The 26574-nt window shown below is 34.8% G+C and overlaps 1 protein-coding gene across 1 annotated transcript in view; it reads left to right on the top strand.

The window, feature by feature from the left end:
* Nucleotides 1-204: 204 nt before the first annotated feature.
* KCNH7 (potassium voltage-gated channel subfamily H member 7) overlaps nucleotides 205-26574 on the top strand; it is a 153202-nt gene continuing 126832 nt past the window's right edge. The window contains exons 1-5 of the mRNA XM_039253434.1: nucleotides 205-214; nucleotides 944-1099; nucleotides 19871-20299; nucleotides 25061-25081; nucleotides 25510-25533. Coding sequence (XP_039109365.1) covers nucleotides 205-214; nucleotides 944-1099; nucleotides 19871-20299; nucleotides 25061-25081; nucleotides 25510-25533 — 640 coding nt within the window. The remainder of the gene's footprint in view (nucleotides 215-943; nucleotides 1100-19870; nucleotides 20300-25060; nucleotides 25082-25509; nucleotides 25534-26574) is intronic.

Genomic DNA, 26574 nt, shown 5'->3' with positions numbered 1-26574 from the left:
ACCATACTTTTGAACCCAAACAAATCCTTAACCTGAGGTTTCCACCACCATTACTAAAAAAAGAAACATCCAGTGGGTAAAGATGTAAGCTGCTTTAAGGAAATACTTGATTCAAGAAGTCAATCAGAAGTCAACTAATTTAAAAGAAATCAACTTCTTGACAGTATTCTCTGAATTTCAGGTCTTGGATTTTTCTGTTCGAGGATGGGTGGCAGTAATTTGTTATAAATTGAGTCATCCCTTTGTTCATCTCCTGTTCAGAAGATTCTAATACAATGTATATTAGCCCCATAAATCCTTTAAAAAGAATATCATATTATTGGTTGAAGGAATCAAATTAACACAATAAAATATACAAAATTTTGTTTTCATTTTCTAACAGATTACAAACCAAATAATTATAATTTGGGCATTGTGAATTTTGCAGGAAAAAAAAAAGAAAAGAATTATTGAATATATTTAAGTCAGAGTCAATAACTTGCCATTTTATATCCAGGAATTTAAAGGGAGAAAAAAAGGAATAATTTGCTTAACACTAAAATCAAAAAGACATAAGATGAGTTATCTTCATTGTTTATACAGCTATTTTATATAATTCAGAATTATTCAAAATATATGAGAAGGTTTAGAATTTTTCTATAAAGAATATACTTTTTGTTCTTTATATTATTATAGTAGTGTGTGTGAGAACAAATGAGATTTGATATTCTATTTTTCCATAATGTAGCACCTGAATTTGCCTGTAAAGTCTTTATGGAAAATTTTTTGCATTTTTATGGAGACATCTGTATATTGAAATATAAAATAAAAGTCTAATTATTTTGTTAAATTTCAGTGACTATTTATAATGGAAAATTCTAGGGTGTGATTAGAATTTTAATATTACTAACATCTCAAAGTGAAGGTGTATGTTTGACCTAACACTCATTTTTCATCTCCTTAGGGTCCACTTTCATTTGTAACACTCACATAATTCCAGTGAAAAACCAAGAGGGTGTGGCTATGATGTTCATCATTAATTTTGAATATGTGACAGATGAGGAAAACGCCGCCTCCCCAGAGAGGGTAAACCCAATATTACCAGTCAAATCGGTAAACCGTAAGTAATATTCTGCTACTGTAGTAATTTTAATACATTCTTCATTTTGAGTCAGTTCTCAAGCTATGTTTGCATTTTAAGTAAAATCATTTTATATTAAACAAAGTCATAGCTGCTGTTACTCTTTGGTGCTTTACAGAATTGATCAGTAGCTTTTAAAGCCATTTGACTTGGTTATACCATTGTTAATTCAACTAGTCCTCTACCGATGGTTGTTTCCACATTTTGGTTATTACAAATAATCCCAGAATGAATTGTAAACATGTATGTATGTGTTTGGAAAATTATCTTCAGGTTAAGAGTCTGTAAGTGGGATTCTTAAGTCAAAGGGTAAATGCATATGTAATTTTTCACGATACTACTAAACTCGCCTTCCCATGGTTTGAACCATTTTACACTACCACCAGTAATTTGTTAGATCTTTTCTCTAAAGCCATGGTAACAGAGTGAGTCAGTCTTCTCGATATTTATCATTATGATAGGTGAGAAGTAGTACCTCAATTAGTTTTAGTTTCATTTATCTTATTATGAAAGAGGGTCATATATTTAGGCACTATGGATATTTCTTTTTCTGCCAACTGTCCATTTCCTATATACATTTTTTGTCTTTTTCTTTCAAATTGTAAAATAAGTGGCAAGTCTCTACCCCAGCAACTTTTTTTATCTTTTCCTAATTTTTGTCATGCAATGGTTTTGTTATTGTTCGTTTGTAATATATCTAAATTAATGAACCTTTTCTTTTGCTGATTCTGAATTCTTGAGTCATTTTTAGAAAAGTTTTCACCATTCCAAGGATGGAAAAAAAGCCTTTTCCTAGAATTGTATGGTTTTATTCTTTTTTTTTGTATCTCTGATAGATTTTGTTTATCTTGGTTTATGGTGCAAGATATAAATTTAATTTATCATTTTATCAATGCTCTCCAGTTGTTTCAACATCAGTTATTAGAAAGCCTTTCTTTCCATCAGTTACTTGAGATGCTACCTTTATCACACACACTAAACTTCCTTTATGTGCTTGAGTATATTTCTGGACTTTTCGTTCAGTTTTGTTGGCATATTTATCATTCAGATTCATATTGTTTTAAATATACAGTTGATCTCTGATGTGACATGCTCCCTTTGACATTAATTTTCAGGGGTTTGAGGTTATTTCTTGCTAAACATTCTATATGAACTTTATAAACAACTTGTCCAGAAATGGAAAAACTTCTTTGGGCTTTTAATTGGATTCTCATTACTTTTATAAATTAATTTGAGAAATGTTAACATCTTTAGGATGTTGAGTCATTCCGTACAAGAATATTATATGTATTTTCATCTTTAAGTCTAATTTTTGTGTCTTTCTGAAGTGTTTAAATTTTTTCTTATGCTTTAGTTTGCTACTTGGAATTTAACTTTTTGTTATTGCTGCTATTATATATAGAATCTTCTCTTTCATTATATCTTATGATTATTTTTAAGGCTAATGATTTTTTTTCTTTGTATGTTAGCTTTATATCCTACTATCTTAGTGAGTTTTCTTAGTTTTCAGTGGTTTTTACATTGACTCTTAATTAGTTTTTCAAGTGTCTATCATATCAAATAGAGATTGTTTTACATTTTTCTTTCCAATTCTTATACATCTAATAGTTTTCTTTTGTTTAATTGTGCTAGCTATTATACTTCCAACGTATTATGAAAAAGTCATTGATGGTAAATATCATGCCTTCTTCCCTATTTTTTTAGGAATGCCAAGTGTTTTTCATTCATTCAAATGACAGTATTTGAGTTGTATGTGTTTTATACTTGCAAGGTTTTCCATTGAGTTATATTTATTAAAAATGGGTGTTGAAATTTATGTTTCCTTTTCAGCATCTGTGGAAATGAGTGTGCTATTCTGTTTCTTTATTTTTACAATAAATTTTATTAATGTGGTTACTAACATGGAACTAGTCTTGCATCTCTGAAATGAGTCACATTTGTATGATTCCTTGATGAATACCATTTTATACCATGATGTATTTCATTTTGTACTATGAAGTTGGCCTCTCTTTATCTAAAAATAATTTAGGATCTTTACATCAGTGTTCATTAGGGAGACTGACCTGTAATTTGTGTGTATGTCTATGTGCATTTTCGTCAGGTATCAGTATCAGTCTATAATTCCTTCAGAAAATAATCTGGAGATTATTTTTTTATTTTCTGTGCTACAGAACCATTAAAGTTAAGTATGATTTTCCTTGAAATCCTCTAGATCTGATACTATTTTATGGAGTAGCTCTTTGACAAATTTCCTTTTTTTTCTATCTCCAGAGATTGGACTATTCCAGTTGTCTATCTGAACTAGTATCAGTTTTACTAAATGTTATTTCTCAAGAATTTCAGGTAGATTTAAAAGATTTATTTTAATACAATTATGCAAAGTTATCTTTTATTATTTTTAAGATTTTTTCAGTTTTATTTTCTTGTTTATATATTTAAACCATCTTCTAGTCTCTATTTGTTTTAGTTGTGCTTCTTTAGACATTGTAGAGTGAAGTTTTCTTTTGTTTCTTATAAGAAAATATAATACTTTTCTTTTAAAATAAATTATAATAGGTACTTATGTTTACTGATATAACAGGTTTTTTCTTAGTACTAATATTGTCTATGTTAAATATACTCTGTTTTTTAAATGTTTATTTATTTATTTTGAGAGAGAGAGAGTACATGTGAGCAGGGGAGGGGCAGAGAGAGAGGGAGAGAAAGAATCCCAAGCAGTCTCTCTGCTGTCAGCACAGAGCCCAATGTGGGGCTCAAGCTCATGAACTGTTGAGATCTTGACCAGAGCCAAAAATCAAGAGTCAGAAGTTTAACCAGCTGAGTCACCTAGGTGCCACTTAAATATACTGTCTTAAAACATTTCATTATGTTATGTTTTCTTTGCTTTTTATTAAAAAAACTTTGTGCGCTTTTGGTTTGTTTTATCTTGTTTTTGCATTTATTTTGATATTTGAGAATATTTGTATTTTTAATTTTATATAATGTCCTTAAAATCTCCTCCTTTCCCTCAGACACTGTATTTTGATTCCTTACTATGAGGAAGAATAAAATTAGCCTGTAATTCTTTTTCTTCCCTTTCCACCATGTAATTTTAGTGAATATAATCTGTTCTAATTCTTATCCTTGCACTCTTAAGAATGGTCTTCTATCATTCAGTTTGTCAGTTTAAATTATAATATTTTATTCCCAATTTTTACTAACAAGGGACTCAGTGAACTTTTTCTATATTTTCTTCTACTCTCATTTTGTTTTATTGCAGTATTTCTAGTTGGTCAGAGGCCAAATATAATGTTTGCATATTTCTCACTTTTTTTTTTTTTTTGGCTTTAAATTTCTAGTGAAATATATTCAGTGCTCACCATTAGTCTTTCTCCCCTTGCCTCCTACCAAGAAGTAGTGTTTTTCCAAAGCCGCTAACTAAGGTCTGGTGCATTTTTCAAGTCACTTTTTATAGTCTCTCTAGTAACCAGTGCTCTGACCAGTCAGGTCACAGACCTGCTCTCGGAATTTCTTACGTAGTGTGGAGTCCTCCACATCTGTGCGTTATCCCTATTTGATATGTGTTCTGTCACTCCAGGGAGACCTTCTTATTTCCCTTTTCTTCATTACGTTTCTGCTGAACTCATTGCAGTGTGTTTACTGGAACCAATACTGCTGGTTTATTTCCCTGCTTATATGTAAATTAAAGTGTGCAAAGTCTCTGTCTCTAATTACTCTTTAGGCATAATTTATGGATATAGTTTTTACTTGTCTCATTTATTGGTCTCTATGGTTTTTAGGAAGATCCATGAGGAAATTGAAATTTAGCTACCAGTTATTGTCTGTGGGGAGCCAGAAGCCTTGTCACAAAACTTTAATATTTGAAAAAAGAAATTGTTATTCTATATATAAGTTCAAATAGCAAGCTATATCTAAAATAAAAATATATAGTCCCAAAAGCCTATATTGTAAACCTGAATATAATACTAAATCAAATATATACCAGCTGAGAAGTTTTGATAGTATCAGATACTTCCTTAGGTATGTCCAAATGACAGTACAGTGTTATATTAAAGCAGTAATGGGGGAAATATATTAATGTAATGTGATTCCAATACACTAAATATCTTACTCTGAACAATATCACACTCGGGGGAAACTTTTTATCAAAATCACCAATGTGTCAGTCTCCCTGGTGACATATTTAAAAACAAAATTGAGGCACTTAAAAAATTATTATGATACTAAAGTCTTGTTCCTTTAAGTTGATGATAATGTTTATTTCTTTATATCTCCCACTAATCAATTCAGGCATTATTGAATGATTCCTGGGAGTATACTTTAGGTAATGTCAGCCTGTATTTTGGTCATGAATGTCAATAAGATTTGTTGTTTGGGGGGATACCTGATTTTGTTTCCTCATCGTCTTCACAAATTCTTCATTTTTCCCCTATAACAGTTTTCTTGCATGATCCATTAAATTGGATGGACTTGAAAAAGGAAGTAGTAGTATATCAGCAGCATAGCAAAAAAAGAGAATTTTTTTAAAATAAAGTATTCATTTCAAACTGAAATACAAATGGAGAATTGAAACTTCATTTCCTTGAATGGAAGATAATCTATACAGTAGCCTCTCAGGATGTAATACATAATCCATGCAATTTTATACTGTGTTTAAAATAGCATCTCATGTATATGCCATAGCAAATTCAGTAGAGGTTGCTTTTTAGTTTGTGAATATGATGGTTTCCTTACACTGCAGCCGTCACTCAGAGAGAAAGTCTTTGGAGAAAGTATAAATATGCACATAAAATTGTTTCCAGAGGATTACAAAGGCCCATTGTTTACAACCAGTATATTGGTTTTCATTATACCCTTTTGTCATGTTATGCTGTGGAATTTCCTTTACTTGATGTCAATTTTTGAAGAGTTGATTTTTAAATCAGGCAGAAAAGTTAAAGAGAGACAAATTGAACTTGGTAGCTTCTGATACTACCCAATTTCTACTTTGTGTTATTTCTGATCTGGGGGAAATCATGGTTCTTTTTTTTTTTTTTCTTAAAGTATAATTTCACTATCTGTGTAAAATACTGATATTGGTTATTTCAAACATTACTGTCCCAGTGGTGACCACCAAAACAAACAAAAAAAAGAAACAAAAGAAAATCAAATTTTCATACACTTCTTTTTACAGAAACATATTAACCTTCAAAATGCCTAATTTCTTATATAAATAAGAAGTGTGTACTCACAACTATATGGTCACTAATCTTCAAAAACCAGGAAAGTATATCCAATGGAGAAAAGACATTCTCTTTAACAGATAGTGCTGGGAGAACTAGACAGCAACATGCAGAAGAATGAAACTAGATCATTTCCTCACACCATACTCAGAAATAAATTCAAAATGGATGCAGTACCTAAATGTGAGACAGAAACTATCAGAATTCTAGAGGAGAATATAGGCAGCAACCGCTTTACCTCAGCTGGACCAAATTCTTACTAGACATGTCACTGAAGGCAGGGGAGACAAAAGCAACATGAACTATTGGGACTTCATCAAGATAAAAAGCTTCTGCACGGCACAGGAAACAATCAACAAAACTAAAAGACAGACTATGGAATGGGAGAAGATATTTGCAAGCGATATATTTGATAAAGGGTTAGTATCCAAAATCTATAAAGAACTTTTAAAACTCAGCACCCAAAACTAATAACCCAGTGAAGAAATTGGTAGAAAACATGAATAGACACTTTTCCAAAGAAGACATCCAGATGGCTAGTAGACACCTTAAAAGTCTCTCAACATCACTCATCACCAGGGAAATACAAATCAAAACCACAAGGAGATGCCACCTCACACCTGTCAAATGGCTAAAATAAACAACACAAGAAGCAACAGGTGTTGGTGAGGGTGCAAGAAAGCTGAACCCTCTTGCACTGTTGGTGGGAATGAAAACGAGTGCAGCCATTCCAGTCAGTATGGAGGTTCCTCAAGACACTGAAAATAGAACTACCCTATGATCTAGCAATTGCACTATTAGGTATTAACCCAAAGGATACAAAAATACAGATTCAAAGGGGTACATGTACCTCAATGTTTATAGCAGCATTATAAACAATAGCCAAACTATGGAGAGAGCCCAAATGTCCACTGACTGATGAATGTATAAAGAAGATGTGGTATATAATATGTATATACAATAGATATATAATAGTGGCATGGACTGATGAATGGATAAAGAAGATGTGGTACATTATATATTATATATTATATATTATATATTATATATTATATATTATATATTATATATAGTGGAATATTACTCAACCATCAAAAAAATAAAATCTTGTCATTTGCAATGACATGAATGGAGCTAGAATGTATTATGTTAAATGAAATAAGTCAATCAAAGAAAGACAAGTACCATATGATTTCACTCATATGTGGAGTTTAAGAAACAAAACAGAAGAACATATTGGAAGGAGGGAGAGAAAGAAGAGAAGGAAACAAACCACAAGAGACTCATAATGATATAGAACAAACTGAGGGTTTATGGAGGGGTGTGGGTGGGAGATGGGTTAGATGGGTGATGGGTATTGAGGAGGGCATTTGTTGTAATGAGCACTAGGTATTTTATATAAGCGATGAATTCTGCTCCTAAAACCAGTATTGCACTATATGTTAACTAACTTAAATTAAATTTTTAATGTTTATCTATTTTTTAACATTTAGTTATTTATTTTGAAAGAGAGGGAGAGAGAGAATGAGTAGAGGAGGGGCAGAGAGAGAGGGGATAGAGAATTCCAATCAGGCTCCCTGCTGAACATGGAGCCCAACACAGAACTCCATCTCATGACTGTGAGATCATGACCTGAGCCAAAATCATGAGTTGGATGCCTAACTGACAGAACTACCCAGGTGACCCAAACAAATGAAATTAAATTTTAAAAAGAAGCATTTAAGTGTGTGGGTGGCTGTGTATGTCCCTGAGTGTTGGGATTTAAATGAGAGTAATACAGAAAAGGCTACTGTTTGTTTGAGAAGATGTGAGTTTATGTAAATTTAACTGCCTCTCCTGAAATGAAGACAAAACAAAGGAAAACCTGTGAAATGACAACACAAGAAATGCAAGCGAGAAGAAATTGAAGTATTAAATTGAGAAGCAATAGGAAAGAAGCTAAATGCACGGTAGAAAAGATGTATCATAAAAAGGGACAATGATCAAAAGGGCTGAGAAAATTCTGGAAACCTACAGATTTGTTTTGCATCAAATGAAGTGGTGAATAATTTCTCAGTTCAAATGCCTAATTTCTGGGTCAAGAACACTACCCAACTAAAATAAGCAGCTATCTCTGGGAAAAACTAATTTTTCACAGGTTAAAGGTATAGAACCAGCCACAGATAAATTATTTATTTACCCTGGAATCGAGCAAGTACAGGAGAGAATATTATACTGAAAAGTCTTATCAAACTGATAAATACTGCATCATTGAGTCAATTAGTTGCTACATAAAAATATAAATTCCAAATGAAATATATAACTAAACCTTTTCTCATTGATGGTTTCTGTAAAAGCCCTAAAATCTGAAGAATGGAAATGATACTAAATGGAAGAGAAGATTGTAGTTTTCCTAGCAACTAAAAGGCATCACATCCACAGGAACTAATGGAATGGGGAAAATGTTTTCTTTTTTTTTTTTCTGTTCTAATATCTGTTCCTATAAATATTTGCACAATGTAGAGGATAACCAAATTATGTGTTTTTGGTAACACTATTAATTTCAAAGTTAATAGTCATCAAATTTAAGAAACTTTCACTTTATTGTTTTAAATAAAACATATCAACATTTCACTTTAAATTATTTACAAGTATATTTGAGCTTCAAATGTTGAGTTCAATTTTATAGCAAGGGCCTAGGATCACCAGTCTGACTCTCTCTCTCTCTCTCTCTCTCTCTCTCACACACACACACACACACACACACACACCACTTTAATTTGTTAAAAAATTCTCAAAGAAGTTAGAGGGACCTCAATTAAACAAAAAAGTCTTGATTAAAATATACATCCAAACAGAGAACAAATACATTCTATGTTTTTATCTTATTTTAAAACCAAAGATTCACTTTGAGCCACTATAAAAAAGTGATCTTAAGCTCATATCCCCAAAACTTCAGCTAATAACATTTTCACTCCTCCCATCAATTTAAAATAGTTTCTGTTTAAATTTAAGCCTATTTAATTTACTTTTACCATTAGTGTCACAAAGCTCTGAAGTGTTCTCATTTTCCTAAACTTGAAATATTTCCCAACAAGAAAACAGGCCCACATTGTTTCATTTCCTTGCAGAAAAACGGTGAACTTTGTAATTTATAATTTAAAAATAATTATACTGCAAGTCAAAACTATACAGGAGATCCTAATTTTTTTTTCAGATTCTTCAACTTTTTCCTTTGGCAAGTATTTTAAACTTTCATCAGGCTTCTTGTCACTCTTAACCTTAAATCACTCATTTGTCCCCACAAATAATCCTACCTCCCACACCTCCAAACAAAGGGAGGCGTACAGGCAGGAACTCCTTTAACAAGCTCATCCTCAACAAAAATGTCCCAACAGTGTTAATTGAGGCTTAGATTACACTTGCAACCCATTCTCTCCTCCAATCCTGCAACACCTGTCCTCACCAATCCCACCCTCTGCTCCCAAAATTTTCACTGGCTCTTTTTCCCTGTGGCTCACTCTCATGCTTCTGAAAACAGCCTGTACTTCAACAGACACATTGTTTATATCTCATAATATTTTCTCAAAGTTTTAATTAAGTTTGTTGCCAGCGTTTAAAAATTGGAAGATTACATCTAAAATGAAGATCTCTGGCTTATTTTGGAAAACACAAGTATCTGACTGCATGTTTGCAATAAGCTGAAACAATACTGGCCACACCTCTTGACGGGGTCTGCATTCCGACTCCTCAGTTGTCCTTATTGTCTGTTTCTACCTGGCTTTCTTCATTTATGCTGTCTCTTCCGATAGGCATGCAGACTTTCCACACTTACTCGCTTGCTTCTCTTATTTCCTTAATTTCTCTGCTCGCTATAACTGAGCTCTCTGTGCTGTACTCTCTGTTACCTTCTAGGTTGAATGTACCCTGTTAAATCTGATTCTCTTCTCTTTGTTTTATCTTCCATGACACCATACTCCTTTGTTTCTTTTGATCTCTGTGGCAGCTAATTTTGTACCATTTTCTTATTCCTCTTACTCTACTTGTAAATGCTCTTTGTTTATCTCCCAATAGCTACTCTTAGTATTCGTCTCCTTAGTCATTTTCTCTGTATACCCTGGTTGGGCAAACTTATCCATGACCTACAGGGTAAAGACTCCCTCACAAATCAGTATCTCTAGCCCATACCTTTCTCTGGACTTTCCTTACTACTTAGAACATCACATATCCAACTGTCCACTGGACATCTCCTTTGGAAGATTTTTAAGTTTCTGTAGATTTAGCATTTCAAGTTAAGACTTGTCTTTCCCTCTCCAACTACCATCCATCCATTCCATCAAAAACTCCCGAATGGTGTCATCCAAGCCACTACAGCTGGAAACACAGGGATTATGCTAATCTCTAATCATCTCTTCTCCTAACCAAAGTGATCAAATTCTGCCAAGCACACCTTGTGGCTATCTCTCTTGTACAGCCCAGTGTATTTGCCTAGTAGGCGCCCAAAACATCTTTCATGGGCTGATGCAGTGGTCTCATAACTGGTATCCCTGCTTTCAGCCTCTTTACTTCATGATCACATGTCACACTACTTTACATCAAATTATATTACCTAGCTTTTTATATCCTTTAAATCGTTCTTTCTTAACTAACAATATCAAACTCCAAAGTCCTGTGCATTATACAAAATACCTGTGGTTTGATCTGTGATACTTCTTTAGCTTTATATTCTATCCTTTCCCCCCATCACATCCCATATTTCAGTGGTGGTTCCTTAAAACATGCTTTATACCACCTTGTTTGTACAACATGGTATCCCCTTTATTTGAGTGCCTTCATCCCTCTAGGATACTTGCTCCAGAGTATACTTGCTCTTTATGTGTGAGAACTGCTCTTTATGTGTGAGTTCTTAACTCACCCAGGAAAATGTACCTATTCCTGCCTCTGTGACATCACAGTACCTCATGCCTGCCTTTACTACAACATTGATCATATCCATTTGCCGTGGACAAGTAACATAAACAACTGAAAAATGCCATGAATAAAAATAGAGAGAAGTGTACGGTCTGTAGAAAACTGGAAAACTCCTTCCTTATTTAAAGTGGGCAAGAACCCTTCACCTCTAATACATAGCAGAGATGTTATTTTCCTTTCCATGCATCCCCAACCTTTTGCAAATAGTTAGTATCCAATACATATTTGTAGAATAACAGCAAAATGAATAGGTTATTTTTGATTGAGTAATTAAGATTGTTTTTTTAAATTTTCCTACTGAATGAGGCTTAGTCAATGATTCACCAATGTAAGACCATCAGCATCACCTTGCAACATGTTTGAAATGCAGGTTCTTGGACCTTACATCAGAACAAATGATTCAGAAACACAGCAATTTGGCGATTTATGTTTTAACAAACCCTTCAGTTCATTCTGATATCTGCAAAAGTCTGAGAACTATTGGGCTATGTTAATTAATGTCCACATAACACTAAAGATAAATTTTAAGTGAAACTAAATGTGAAGAAGTATAATAAAGTTAAATTTTTATAGTCTCTTATTCTTACAGTTCTTTTCAAAAGTGAACTTTTCCATCTAATTTAATCTTATTAAGGTATGACAAAAGAGATTCCATTATCTTTGAAATGATTAAATTATACTCTCCAAATCAAAGAATGTCTACTTTTGTGTTTACTAAAAGAAAAGTTTGAATTACTCCAAAAGCATTGACAACAACAGCTAAGTCTCTACACACAAAATGCAGTTGGTAATTTAGGCAATAATCTAACTAATTTAAACCACTAAAAATGTATTCATATGCCTTGGACTCAATATCCTGAATAATTGACACATCAAATATATATTTGTCTGAATAGCTGCATTACTCCCTCAAATTTGCATATCAGTTTTCAGACCTCAAGCTGAAGAACAAAGAAATTTTCTATATGCTGGTTTCTGAAAGGGCACGTACAGTGTTTTTACTATTCTCCATTGGAGCTGAAAGTTATTCTTTAATTCAAAGATGAAGAGCTGCAGTAGTAATATAGAGTTTCCCCCTCAGCGAACATTACTATGGAAACAATCTATTATTCAGATGAATTTAATTAAAGGTTTTACAACGTAACTAATATTTACTATTATCAGGGGTTTGGAAGTTTCCTCTTTTCAAAGATTAAATTTGATATAAAAAAGGAACTATGACATGGTTGCTAAAAGAAATCTGGGAAAATTCCAGTCACAGGTTGCAATCAACTTTATATTACGTTTCCCCTCTAGAATTAGGGCAAAAGACATATTTCTGAGATCAGGGAAATTGCTGGCAGTTGAAAAAATTGTGTTTTATCTCTTTATTAATAATGAATGTTAATGGCCATATAAATCAGTATATCCCTGCCAGAAACTCCTCATGGGCATATCATTTGGAGAATTTTGTTACCTAGCAACCAAATCAGGGAGAGTTTCTGTTCATACTGCCTTTGGATAACTGGTGTCTGTACCATTTGTGTTTGGAACACTCCATCAAGAGAGACTCTATCAATGTGATGACTGTATGGTCATACGAGGTCAGTTTAGGTTAAGTGTTAATACATTCACACAGTTTGAGTGGCTTCTCTAATGGCATTTGGAAAAGGAAGAAATCTATTGAAGAGAATAAAATAACACCATTAATAAAACACACAGTGATTTATTAAGTAGTTATCACAGAGAAAGAAAACTGATTAGGTGTATATACTACTGATGTGTTTGTTTTCATTCCCAGTCCCTCTTCACTGAGATATTTTAACCTTGGGCAGCTAAATGCAGCCCACCACCTTGTCCTGTTTTCTGTCTTATATCTTTTATCCCGGACTTGTTTTTTCTGCATCTTTGCTTTCATGATGACCTGGCCAGGTTGGAAGCAGTATCTCTCAGACATCATCAGCATTTGTAAACCTGTTCCAGAAGTTCTTGCTGCTGCTGCAGCTCCCATAATCACTCTCACTGCTACTGCAGCACTAACTTCCCCACGTCTACACATGTGCACCATGCACTACTGGGTCAGGATTTACATTGCATCAAGATTCCAATCCGGTCTCACACTTACTGCCTTATTATAAGTTGCTGCTTTTTCTTTGGTGTCTCTCACCCTAGGAAATCTTCCACGAGTCTTAGTTTTTCAAGGCATTACTGACCATCTCTGCTCCCTTAAAGGGTCCTACATTTAGCTTTAGGTTTACTAGATCGATGGGCCCTCTGATGATCTTTTGTTGTCACTAATATCAGGACCTAACTGGCTGCACTACCCCATTTGTCACTCACTAATCACATTAACCAGGTCAGTACTGAGTTCATACTGAGTGATCCTTTTTCCCAGTCTAGCAGCCAACTACTGCCTTCTTGGAAATATTATGGGTTGTTCTAGCAGCCTATGGGCAATATTGTATATTCATTACACACTAGGGAGTAGGAAAGATTCATCTCCCTGGAGGGTGCCTCAATGGAAATTTCTCCCTAAAAAGACAGGACAGATATGTCAATTATCTTGCCCGTTTCTCCCATAAAATTCAATCTGTTGCTCTCTCTGACTCAGAGATTAAAGTCATGTTTCTCTCCACATCTGGAGCTATTTAGCTGTAGAAAAATCTCAAGGTGATTTTAAGGCTTCCAATATAAGTGTCAAATTGTGAATACTGTGATTTTAGAGAGGTAAATCAACAGTAGTTCACAAATCCTTATTGCATGATAATAGCTGAGAGTTGACTTAATGCAGATTATAGTTTTTTTTCAGACTAAAATCGTGCTATCGTTCTTGCTCTGCACTGTGGACACAGTGCTACTCAGCCAGACCCCTTTTCGGGCCTGGGGCAGCCTTGCTGGCAGGAATATCTGCTGCTGAGTGTGCACAGCTCTGCTCCACTGACAACTGTAGTCCAGGGCAGGGAACTGCCCTACACAGGGTATGGACCTTCTCATGGCGTTGCTGTAGCAGGTGACTGGCTGATGCTGGGAGACAAAGACCAATACCCTGACTTGAATATGGCATCACTCTGGAAGGGCTATTCTAGCTCCAGAGCTCCCTGGAGGGCTGGCTGAAGCTTCCTTTGCATTTTTGCATGAGAGTTTAACCCAAACCTGTTTGCTCTCTTAGGCATATCTCCTGAGAACAATCCTCATAAGACCTTTGGTACAAAACATTTCTTGGGGATCCAACCACCCACCACCTGTACTCTTTTGTGAGGAGAAATATCTCTGCTCATGGTCTTTACAATATTCTCCATTTCCCAACCCCCCAACCATGTCCCTTCTTTACCCTACTATATTCTCTAGTTTGCATGACTACTTGAACTTAACTTTCTCTCTACTTTTTAGTCCATAATTCAAATAAGCAGAACCAAGCAAGAATAAATTGTTTCTGATTTACATTTAATATAGGCATATTAAATATATTTAACATATATTTAAGAGAGAGACTATATATTTAATATATATTCAAGAGAGAGAATATGAAGCAGGCTCCATGCTCAACCCAAGGTGGGGTTCAATCCCATGACCCTGGAATCATGAGCAGAAATCAAGAGTCAGCAGCTCAACTGACTGAACCACCCAGACACCCCTAGTAAAATTATTAGGTAATCAAAGTTCTAAGAGTTTGCAGAAATAAAGAGAAGTTGAACCAAGGAAATGATTGAGAATTGGTAACTGTGAGGAAATTCATTAATTAGCAGTATATGGAGGACTTTTTGGAAATATTTGCTTTTCTTTTTTTTTTTTAATTTTTTAATGTTTTATTTATTTCTAGGAGAAAGAGAGAGAGAGAGTGAGTGAGCAGGGGAGGGTCAGAGAGAGAGGGAGTCACAGACTGAAACAGGCTCCAGGCTCTGAGCTGGCAGTCAGCACAGAGCCCGACGCGGGGCTTGAACCCACGTACTGCGAGATCATGACCTAAGCGAAAGTCGGACGCTTAACCGACTAAGCCACCCAGGTTCCCCTGGAAATATTTGCTTTTCTGCAAGAAATATTATTTCTGATATTTCCAGGTTGATTCCCAAATTGGAAAAACTGTTTCTTCAAATTCTAGTAGATAAGAATGAGCTCCCAGGATAAGAGAGAAAGAAAAAGAGAAGTTCAGATTAATGAGGTCTTCTCTATTTAGAGAAGTTTAGTAAAACGATTTTCTAAACATTACCCGTTGACACTGGAGATAGGGCAGAAATATAGCTGTGATCATTATAAATTTGTGAGAACTATGATTGGCATAAATATATAAGCAAATAAACTCAGAACTAGAAGGAATATTAAGAGTCATCTACTCCCAGGGAATCCTAGAGGAGGTTAGCAGGAGGGTTTTCATAGGGGGAGATCATTTGTTAGTTATCTTCTGAGATCATAAATAAAATTGTGTGTATGCATTTATATACATTTATTTAGAGGAGAGTTATGATTTTTCTTAAATACTCAGGTGGATATTTATGGCCCAAGAAAACACCAAATCTTGTGTGAAACTCCAATTAAATAATAGAAGCTGCTGTTTTATTCTGACTTTATCCTGAGTTCCTGTTTGGCCTTAGGCCAAGTATTTAACATCGTTGCGTATGTAGATTGGATACAGGCTTTTTTAAATAGAAAGATAATGGATTAACTGTGTACCTACTTGGGTGAGAAGTAAAAGGTTCTCAGTTAAATATGACACAGGATACATGAAGATGAAGCTTCCAAACTTACATTTAGCAGCTTCATGAAAGTGACATGTTCTGAGAAAGACATTGTAGCAGTTGTCATTCGTGTATGTGGGAAACTAGATACCTCTTAGATGAAAATGGTATGTTTAAACAAAATCACATTTATGTAAGCAGTTTATCAGAACTTACAATTACTTGGGAGAATATGTAAAAATGTGAAAAAAAAACTATTCTGTTGTTCTTTTTTCAGATTATCATTTAATAGACAAAAGGCTAAATAGTACCTATTTTAGTTGTCTAGTTAGAAAATGGATATGGTAAACTATGGAGACTTAACTTACAAGGGTATTTCTCAGTGTTAAGAACCATGACAGAATTATAGTCATCCATGCTTTATATTTCATGCCTAAAAGTGCTAGCACTGAGCAAAATTCTCAGTGTGTATTCTTTCCGGATGAACTGCTGTTAGACAACTAAATCTGTAATGCAATATAACATGGTCATATTAACCTAGTGATGCAGAAAAGACCATCTGTACCACCTTGGATATGACTAAACTATAGGAGCAAGCTAAATGCCTTGCACGCTCATTAATTTAAGAAAGGCAGTGAATGGTTTTTAAAGGAGGAGGGTAATGTGACTGATGAAAAATGAATAAAAGTATGCACTGACCTTCAGTGCATTGTAGTAAGCTTGCAGAATTGATTTGTAAACTGCTTTATAAGTCAATTCCATGGGCATTAAAAACTAATCAAGTGACTGATGCAGTTCACTGGTTTTTAACTTGGCCATTTACTTGAGCATATGAGAGTTGTTGGTAGGATTACGTAAGAATGTTTGCAAAACAGTTACCATGATACACTGTTATTTAATCTTATTTGCATAGATTGGTTACTCTCGTGGACAATTTATTAATCCAGAACTTAAAGGTGACCGTATTTGGAGTTTGTCTGTGCATTATGTCATGTTTTTTACCAGAATGATAAATTCTATTACAATTGTATTTAACACTTAACTTCTAGCCCACAAATGAAAGCTTACAATAATAAAGTAGCCTACTTAATTCTAAAATTTTCTGTAATGAGTCTTTCACATAAAACGAAGAGTTTGAAAACACTCTGTATTATGCTCTAAAATCAGAATGGTAGCAGTTAGTAACCTCTGAAAAAAGGTAAAATTAACAATAAGAGTTGCATTGGGTAAAAAGGACACGGTTTACCATTTCCATGAGCCACTGAGTTCTACTCAGTCAATCATTTTTGGTAACTGTGAGTCAATATAATTCCAGAAGGCTAAGATTATCCAATCCAGTTGTCAGAGTAATTAAGTATCTTAGTTTTCCACAGTCAGAATTGAAGCACACTATCAGTTTAGGATCTGCTTCTAGATGATAGAAATTCATTTACCATGCTCAGGCATTCTGTCAGAGGTGGAACTTGGTAAGCAAAATAGACAGGGTCCCTGCCCTCATGAGGCTTAGAGTCCATTGGGAAAGAGAAATGCTAATCAGAGAAAAAGGGCAGGAATCAGACAGATGGATCATGAGATTAGATTTACTATGGAATTTTGAGGGTTCTTTTTAAGACTTTTAAGTAAAGATGTGAATGAGGCCAATCGATACACAGGTTTGGATCTAAAAGAAAAGGTCTGGCCTGGATATGTACTTATGAACCATTGGATTAAATATGGAATTAAAACTATGTGTGTAGATAAGACATTTACTGGAAGATTGTATTTAAATAAAATGCAAAAAAAGTCCATGAGTTTTGAGAGTGTTCTTCCATGTTTTAAAACCATCCTCAGTGACTGAAGGAAAGTTCATAATAATATTAAAGATAATGGTGCTCATGAGACTTAAAGAATTTAAGGTGGATAATATCATAGCCCAAAGACTCCAAATGACTGACTAGGAGAGCAATGTGTAATTGTCAAGCCATGGGGCAATGTGAACATAGATAACTGCAGTGGCAATGGAGATTAGAAACTCTGTGCTTTCTCATAGACAAAATTTAGACAAGCTTTGAATTACACCATATTTTTTTAATGTTTTATTTATTTCTGAGGGAGAGATTGACAGCATGAACAGGGGAGGGTGAGAGAGAGAGGGAGATAGAGAATCTGAAACAGGCTCCAGGCTCTGAACTAGCTGTCAGCACAGAGCCCAACGCGGGGCTGGAACCCACGAACCGTGAGATCATGACCTGAGCCAAAGTCGGATGCTTAACTGACTGAGCCACCGAGGCACCCCTACACCATATTTTTTGTAGGCTATTTCTTATCTCTTCATTCTTTAGAAGCAAAAGTTTTGTTTCGTCAGTTTTTTAAATGTTGATAAGGAATGCATGTTTGATGTAACAAACAATAAAAATATATACAGAAGAATTCAATGCATTACCTTCTACTTCCAAACCCACTGAGCCAGTCACCATTACCAGTGTGACATGTGTTCTTCCACATCTTTCCCTATTGCTATACAACTTCTATAGACAAATAAAGCCTTTTATTATTTTTAATGAAATGGCACAAATATATTAAACTAAAGCTTGTTTTTTCACTTAACACTATATTTGAATAAACTTCTAATTCTAATATATATATATATATATGTATGTATGTATGTATGTATGTTTTTTAGGGAACATCATAGGATTACAAAGTATAAAAATGCCATAATTTATTCAACCATTCTCCTTCTAACGTCCATCCAGACCTGGTCTTGTTTTTGTGCCTTTTGTACTATTCTATTATTGGGATTCCTGAGTCAAATAATAAGTATGATTTCATTTTAATGGATATTGTATGATGATTTTCAAAGTAATTTGTAGCAATTTTCAGTCCCACTAGCAAAGTGCCAGAATGCCCACCAGCATTTTTTGCCATCACTATATGTTATCTGGGTTTTTATTTCCATTTACTGATGAATTGAAGAGTGGAAAATGACATGTTTTTGTTTTTATTCGCATTCTTCCTGCCAGTGAGTTTATGCACTTATTAGCTTATATTTCAATTTTAATGCCTACCTTTGAATGCTTATATTTAGTTGTCCTTCTAAGCATCACCCTCTGAGATATGTATAACATTTAAGGCCATATTCTCATATTTTGGAACAAAAAATATCAGGAAAGAGAAATTCTTATCTTTACATCTCTATCTGAAACCTAAAGCCCTTTAACATTTTTTAAATGGAATGAGGAATGTTTTCATACACAGCTGACCCCACTTTTCTGGTCCACACATGACTCTCAGTATTATCTAATACAATAATTCCTCTGGATATGTCAGGCCAATGTCTTGTCCCCACTTTGTTCCCTCCCTCCTGCTTCCAGTACAGTAACCCCTGCCCCCCACCACACACAAGCACTATAATAGTTCCAGTGTCTGCCCCTCATACCTATGGTGACCCATCCCTTCTTTTCCTTCCCAACTGTATTCCACTCTTCTAATTCCCTTAAAAATGGATGTATAGTGTTTTTAACCATATGTTATATGTAATAATGTAAAATATGTCTTAGTTTATTGAAACAAACAAACAAACAGAAAAAAAAGTCGTGTCATCCAAGTAATGCTTTCATGTCTCTGGAGTATATCTATTTAACCATTAGAAACATGACAAGATTCTTTTACTCTTTTCTTATTGCTTATATGGTAATTCGTATTAGTCTCAGAAATTTTCTACAATATCCCATAGCCCAACTGTGAATGACTTAATTAAGTATTGATTAACCACTCTTTTTACAAGGTATTTGAGTATGAGTCAACGATATTTATTTGTTTATTTGTCTTAAGGGATATGTTTTTACATATATCATATATATGTGTGTGTATGTATATATATATTGATGTGTATATGTTTATATATTTGTCTTGTAATGTTTTTTTTTTCCTATCTCCATTTGTAGGGAAACTTTTTGGGTTCAAGTTCCCTGGTCTGAGAGTTCTCACTTATAGAAAGCAGTCCTTACCACAAGAAGACCCCGATGTGGTAGTAATTGATTCATCTAAACACAGTGATGATTCAGTAGCCATGAAGCACTTCAAGTCTCCTACAAAAGAGAGCTGCAGCCCTTCCGAAGCAGATGACACAAAAGCCTTGATACAGCCCAGCAAATGTTCCCCTTTGGTGAATATATCAGGACCTCTTGACCATTCCTCTCCCAAAAGGCAATGGGACCGACTCTACCCTGACATGCTGCAGTCAAGTTCCCAGCTGACTCATTCCAGATCGAAGGAAAGCATTTGTAGTATACGGAGGGCTTCTTCAGTTCACGATATAGAAGGATTCAGTGTCCACCCGAAGAACATATTTAGAGACCGACATGCCAGTGAAGGTATGTTTGGTTTTTTTAAATATGGAAACATATATTAATGAGTAATGAAAGGTAATTTCCATAGTTTTTAATTTTGACATTAATCCCTATGCCTTGGAGGAAGAAATGTGAGTAAATTACAGCAATTACAAATTATGAGTTTTACATCCGGAGGTGTTACTGATTTTCCTCTTTGAACCCTAGTGAATAATTTGGTTTCTTTTGGCTTCTTTTCTGTGTTTCTGCAATGGTATGATAACCATTACCTACCTACTTTATGGAGGGTTGATTAATGCTTAATATAAGATCTGGTTAGGTGATGACACTATCATTGCAAGCATATTTAATTTTGCTGCATTTAGTAAATAGTCAAGCTCTGGGCAGAGAGAGTGATGTGCCTTCACAGGACTCTTTTATAAACAAAATCTTTCCAAAGAAAGAGGTGTATAAAGTGTGGTGTACTGAGTAATCAGAAAGCTATAAACTGATTGGGTAAGGAGGAGAAAGGAGGGAAGAAGGGGAAAGGTATAGGGGGAAAAACATAATCCCTGAAAGTATTGAAAGACCAAAGTTGAAAACCAAAGTCAGAACAAGTGAGACTTCATTTCTTTTCCCCAGGCCTCTTTGTGTTCATATTCTTATATTAGCCAGTAGTGAAAGCAGTAGATCTCAAAAGACTACGACAGGGGCACCTGGGTGGCTCAGTGAGTTGAAGGTCTGACTTTGGCTCAGGTCATGATCTCACTATTTGTGAGTTCAAGCCCCATATCGGGCTCACTGCTGTCAGCCTGTCAGCTCAGAATCTGCTTCAGATCTTCTGTCTACCTCTCTCTGCCCTTCTACTTGCACTCCCCCCAACCACAAAAAAAGATAAATAAATACTTTTTTAAAAAGACAGCGACAAAAAAAAATCATCATTAACATGACGATGGCCAACTTTTACTGAGTAGTATGTGTTGAGGCATTGTAAATTCTTGACACACATTAACTCATTTAATGCTTACAACAACTCTATGAGTTATGAATTATTACTAGGCCCCATTTTATAGATGAGGTAACTGAGACTTAGATTGGCTAAATATATGACGGGTCCAAGGTTACCGAGTCCCAGATCCAGCTTTCATACCCAGGACCACCTTTCTCTGGAGTCCACAATCCACCACACAGTGCTTTCCTGTCATAGGACAGGTCTGTGGACTCAACGAGCTTTCCCCCAGGAGCAGAGATTCAGAGTACCTATTCAGTGGATATATCGGTTCCACTTTTCTAAATCCCACAAGTTCAGGTTCTTGAGTGGCCCGTTGTTCTGTGGCATCCATTCCAGTGTGTTCCCATCATCACTGCTGCTGCTGCGAATTTTCTTCCTGAAACATGCATCTGATCACTGGGCTATTAGTGTAGGGTACTAGGCACTTTGCTAGCTGGCCACAGTTCTTTTTCAAACCTTAGTCCCAGCTCCTACAGGATTCCTTCCCCTACTGTGTATAAACCTGCACAAAGATAATTGCTTTTTCCAAAATTGTATCACACATTGTTTTGCTTCATTAGTTTGTTCTGCCAGGAATATCTCTTCTCCATTTTGTCCCTCCTTATTCTGCCACTCACAGTCATAAGGGCCCATTTCCCCTTCCCAAACCAAAAGCATTAAATGATCTTACATTCTAATGTGCAAAGTAGTGTTTGCACATATTATAGCATTTATTCCATTCTACCTTTATTCCACATTAGAAGTCTGTCATTTCTGCAGGATACGCGAAGTAATGAGGATGCTTCTGTGAGCTCCCCCATTACCAGAGCTTGGGCATAGTGAGCTCTGCCGCCTTGGTATCCAACACAATGGCCTGTTTCATGGCAGGATCTCAATAAATGTTGCTGTGAAATTGAGAGAACCATGCTTGTGAACTATGTTTCAAAACCACACACAACAGGAAATGATTATACTCTATAATCATGTGGGGATCTTTATTTAAAGGCCACAGTGAAGATGAGAAGGCAGAAGAGAATTCGGAAGGCAGAACCGCCAGGAAGAATTCAAAAAGAGATAAATCAATATCACAAAAACAGAAGGACTTTCCATAGATAGATTTGAGAAACTGTACATGGTACAAAAGCAAGTAGCACATCCACTTTAATGTGTAGTCTAAAGAAGGTCAAAGGGCAAATAAAATCAAGGACATTTCCCAAACTCGTCCCCATACCATGGAATAATTAAGTGCATGCTCAATATCTCCTGACTGAATGAAGTTGCTGAAATTTGATCTTTGAGCAATGAATCCTATGGCTGAACTGCAATAAATCCAATAGGGTGATTCAACTGACCAATATGCATTTTGCTTAGTCAGTCCAGTTAGTGTAAGCATCATACTGACTTTTCAGAAACTGGCCTTTTTGCCTAGAACCTGAGTTATGGTATTATTATCATTCTTACATGTTAGATGGTACATGATCAGTGCATGGTCCAGACAGCCTGTGATTTGACATTGGTGCTGAGTAGGTTAGATCAGATTTCATGATTTCACCTTATTTTCTTCAATTTTATATGGGGTCCATTTCATACATAGTTGCTGATACAATTATGGGAAAGGAAGACTTCATATTTATGGATTTCTCAATTCAGGTTCTATATATGGACATTCAGTAGTGAGGAAACCCTGGACTTCTTCCCCCATGCAAGCTTTGTTGTTTTCCATAAAAGTATTACTTGCTTGCATCTGTTGCAGTCTGGTTATCGATTAACAAATTCAGAGGGTATTTTGTAGTTCAGCTTTAAACCAATTTTAGCCACAAAATCACTAATTAGCCTAGGAAAAAACCACAGTTCCTATGGCTACATAATTTGATATATTTTAGAAACTGAGCTGCTGACAAAGGAAGATGGAGAACTTAATTTTTTAATTTCTTTATTTTTTATTTGGGTATAGTTGACACACAATGTTATGTGATGATGAGAAAATGTTTTAAGTCATTTTAGTTTCATGAATTCATGTGACTGGGTAACAGGTTAAGTTCCACATGCTCTAGATTCTGAATTCAGATTAATGCTTCTTTATTCAAGAAGAGAAATTTCCTTCTCTTTAGGCTGGTTTATAGAACCTTAAATAATTTGCAAATATAGTAGTGCATAATATTTTACATTATCCTTTTATTTAATCTATATTACCAAGTACCTTAGAATTCTACTTCTCAAACCACTTACGGTGAAGGACTAGAATTTTTTCTAACCCATAATAAACCAATACATTTGTAAATATAATAAAAATGCACTATTAGAAAAATGAAATTCAAAAAAATAGATAGAGAATGTATAAACCCTAACTGTTTTATTATTAGATTGATCATACATAGAATTACTCTGTCAAGTTGCTAGAAGGTTCTAACTGCTTACTCAAATTTCTGCAGTTACATTGTCACGGACAAATAACAAGGCCTCAGCTAGCACCAAGTCACAGACTGTATGCTCTGTCTTAGAATGTCAAAACAACATTAACCATATAATATAAACCAGTCAGTTATTTTAGAATTTGCAAATCTTTATAATTTTGAGGTTTGAGAAATGTTACAGTTTTTAACTACTTGTAAGCAGTTGTTACTTTACTAATGATTTTGGGGTCCCACTTCTGATGGAGATAGTTAATTCTGTGTAATCAAGGTCTCTTCACTATGCTTATTTGCTTTTTATGGTCCCTCAAAGAGGGCAGAATTGTCATGTAAGGTCCCAGTTTTGTGCATCTCTGTCTGAGGCAATGTCTACACTAGCAATTCAATATATCGCATTATTGAAATTGCTTCACCTGTAAACTTTGAAACAATTATGATATATCCCAAGATTTTAAATATGCACAGCATTAGCATAGATGTCAACAAATGTTGAACAGATTTTTCAAATCTTGGATATATTTGTATGGTTTTGACGTGACTTCATTTATTTTAAGCTTGTTTGTTTCAAAACTAATAATGCATATTTTGTTAGTAGCAAATATGCATCAAAGAGTCAGATTGCTAATCTCAAAATAAATCTGAAAACACTCAGCTCTGAGATTGGGAAACAGTCCATCTTAATATAAATGAATTTCTTAAATATTTTAGGTATTATACGGAGTGCATTGTGACAACATAAACTTAAAAATCCCACACTACTTTTAAAAGTCAAATCTTTCACTGATTTCTTACAATTGTTTTTGCCGAAGAACGACTCTTTGAGCGCTATTTGGTGTTTTCAAAATATACATTGGAGAACATTTGTAGGAAGGGCAGTTAATAGAATTGTGATTAGTAACACAAGTTGGTTTATTAAGGTAAGCGCTTGTCTTAGAAATATTTTCCCTATTAATTTATGGTTAAAGCATATGAAAAAAACAATTACTTAACATACCGAATGTTGTGCGGTCTTTTTTTGTAAACGACGGTTGAAGTGACACTAAAATTGGCTTCTGACAAGATTGAAAGTTTTTATTACAACTGCAGACAGCTGGAGATGTCTTTCTCTGAACTGTCATAATTATAAAATCTGTATCTTGGAATCCAGTTAAATTAAGTGAGATAAATGATTCACATACTTGAACGTGCATGCTTAGGATGGCAGATATTATTTTTGGTGTATGCATTTTACTTGAATGTTGAATTTCTGTTGAATGTTACAGAATACTAATTTTGAAGACAAATATTCTATCATTACATCCTGTTTACTCTGATTGTTTTTACAGAGGTATTTCAGTGTATATAACATAATTTTAGTCTTTTTTTATATTTCTTTCTTTTTTTACCCTTCTGTGCTCAAAACAGACAATGGTCGCAATGTCAAAGGTAACGTACAAACTCAAATTTCATCATCTGATGCTCAGAATGCCCCTTTACTCGGCATGTTAACTTGCCTGCTGTATGCCCTGTTCAATGCAACGTCATGCTGCCCATAGCTAGCCCAGGTGTTTGGTGGAGACATCATGGCTTGATTTTGCTGGAGACATTGTTACTTTCTCAGCTGCGATGCCAAAATGATTCCCAACTCCTTTTTCCTCCGAGAAGTATAAGCCTAGGTTCACAGTGAACACTTCCTAAATAGTGAAACCATTTGGAAAGAAACAAATATTAAGCTAAATATATTCCAGTGCGAAAGAGGCGCATCAGCCTATTTCAGCCCCCCCAAAATTTTGAGTGCAAGAGTAAGTAAGGTAATCAAAGTGCTACATGACAGTATCACTTCACTTGTTCCTCTTTTGTTTCCTTAAAACTAGTTTCACGTTCCTGGATGGCAGGGGGTATGGTTTTAAGCTTACTGTAGTAGTAAACTGTACATGCATGATGGTCATTTTCTATTTTTCTATATTACATTTCGATCATTTTGAACTGTGTCCTATATTAGTCTGAAATCACTGGCATGACCTATAGGTACTGTAGGTTAATGTTTAAGTGGGCAATACCTCTGGATAAATCTGGATTTGACTCAAAATTTGATATTCACCTCTGTTTTTTCTACTGTATCATATTAGGTACAAGGAATCATAAAATACAGTAATCATATTATTCTCATCAAATTGAAAACTTTTGGACTTAATCTTTTAACATAGGCCATGCATGCCCCTGTGAGTGTGCATATGGTGACAATGACTCATTTTGTGCATGTGTGTTGCATGGACACGTCTCCACCAGTAACCATTATTATTTAAAATTCACTGTTTGGGTCTCTTCTGTATGTCACTGCTACTCTGATCACTATGAAGTTCTGTATATTGATTTCTCAATTGCTTCCCTAATTATGTCAGAGCTGGTGATGGTTATGAAGTAATAGCACTAGACACTAAAGCTGTTCTCTGGTCATCAATCCAGAGTGATTTGAAAATAAGGGAAATTGTGGCAGCTTCTCCCCATCCCAATTTTACTTTGCAAGCGCTTCAAAACGGGTCTATGCAGGTGGCCTCCACATAATTGGGATAGTACTTCCTCCACATAATTATTCTATCCTTGGCCTGTCTACTGTGATTTCTAAAAGGGAACAGATTAGTGGCAGTTGTGATGGTGATTTGTGTTGATATAATTCAGGATATAATGTCAAGAAACAGAATACAGACACATCCTGCTAACTTGCTTATATGAAATGTGATTGGCCTTAGCATTTAATAATTAGCAATTAATTATTAGACACTAATTTTCCAGTGATCTTTTAAGTGCAGTGAAAAATGAATCTAACTTTTCTCAATAAATAGAAAATTAAGCTTGCTTATCTTTAAAATCAGTAGTTCACACAGTTGTTATTGAAACCACATTTATTTTATTTTTCTCTCATAAATCCACTTAATCTC

Source organism: Hyaena hyaena, unplaced genomic scaffold, assembly GCF_003009895.1.
Source record: "Hyaena hyaena isolate Hyena2069 unplaced genomic scaffold, ASM300989v1 scaffold_450, whole genome shotgun sequence".
In the NCBI taxonomy this organism is placed as follows: Eukaryota; Metazoa; Chordata; class Mammalia; order Carnivora; family Hyaenidae; genus Hyaena; species Hyaena hyaena.
This window is presented reverse-complemented; position numbering and strand designations above follow the sequence as displayed.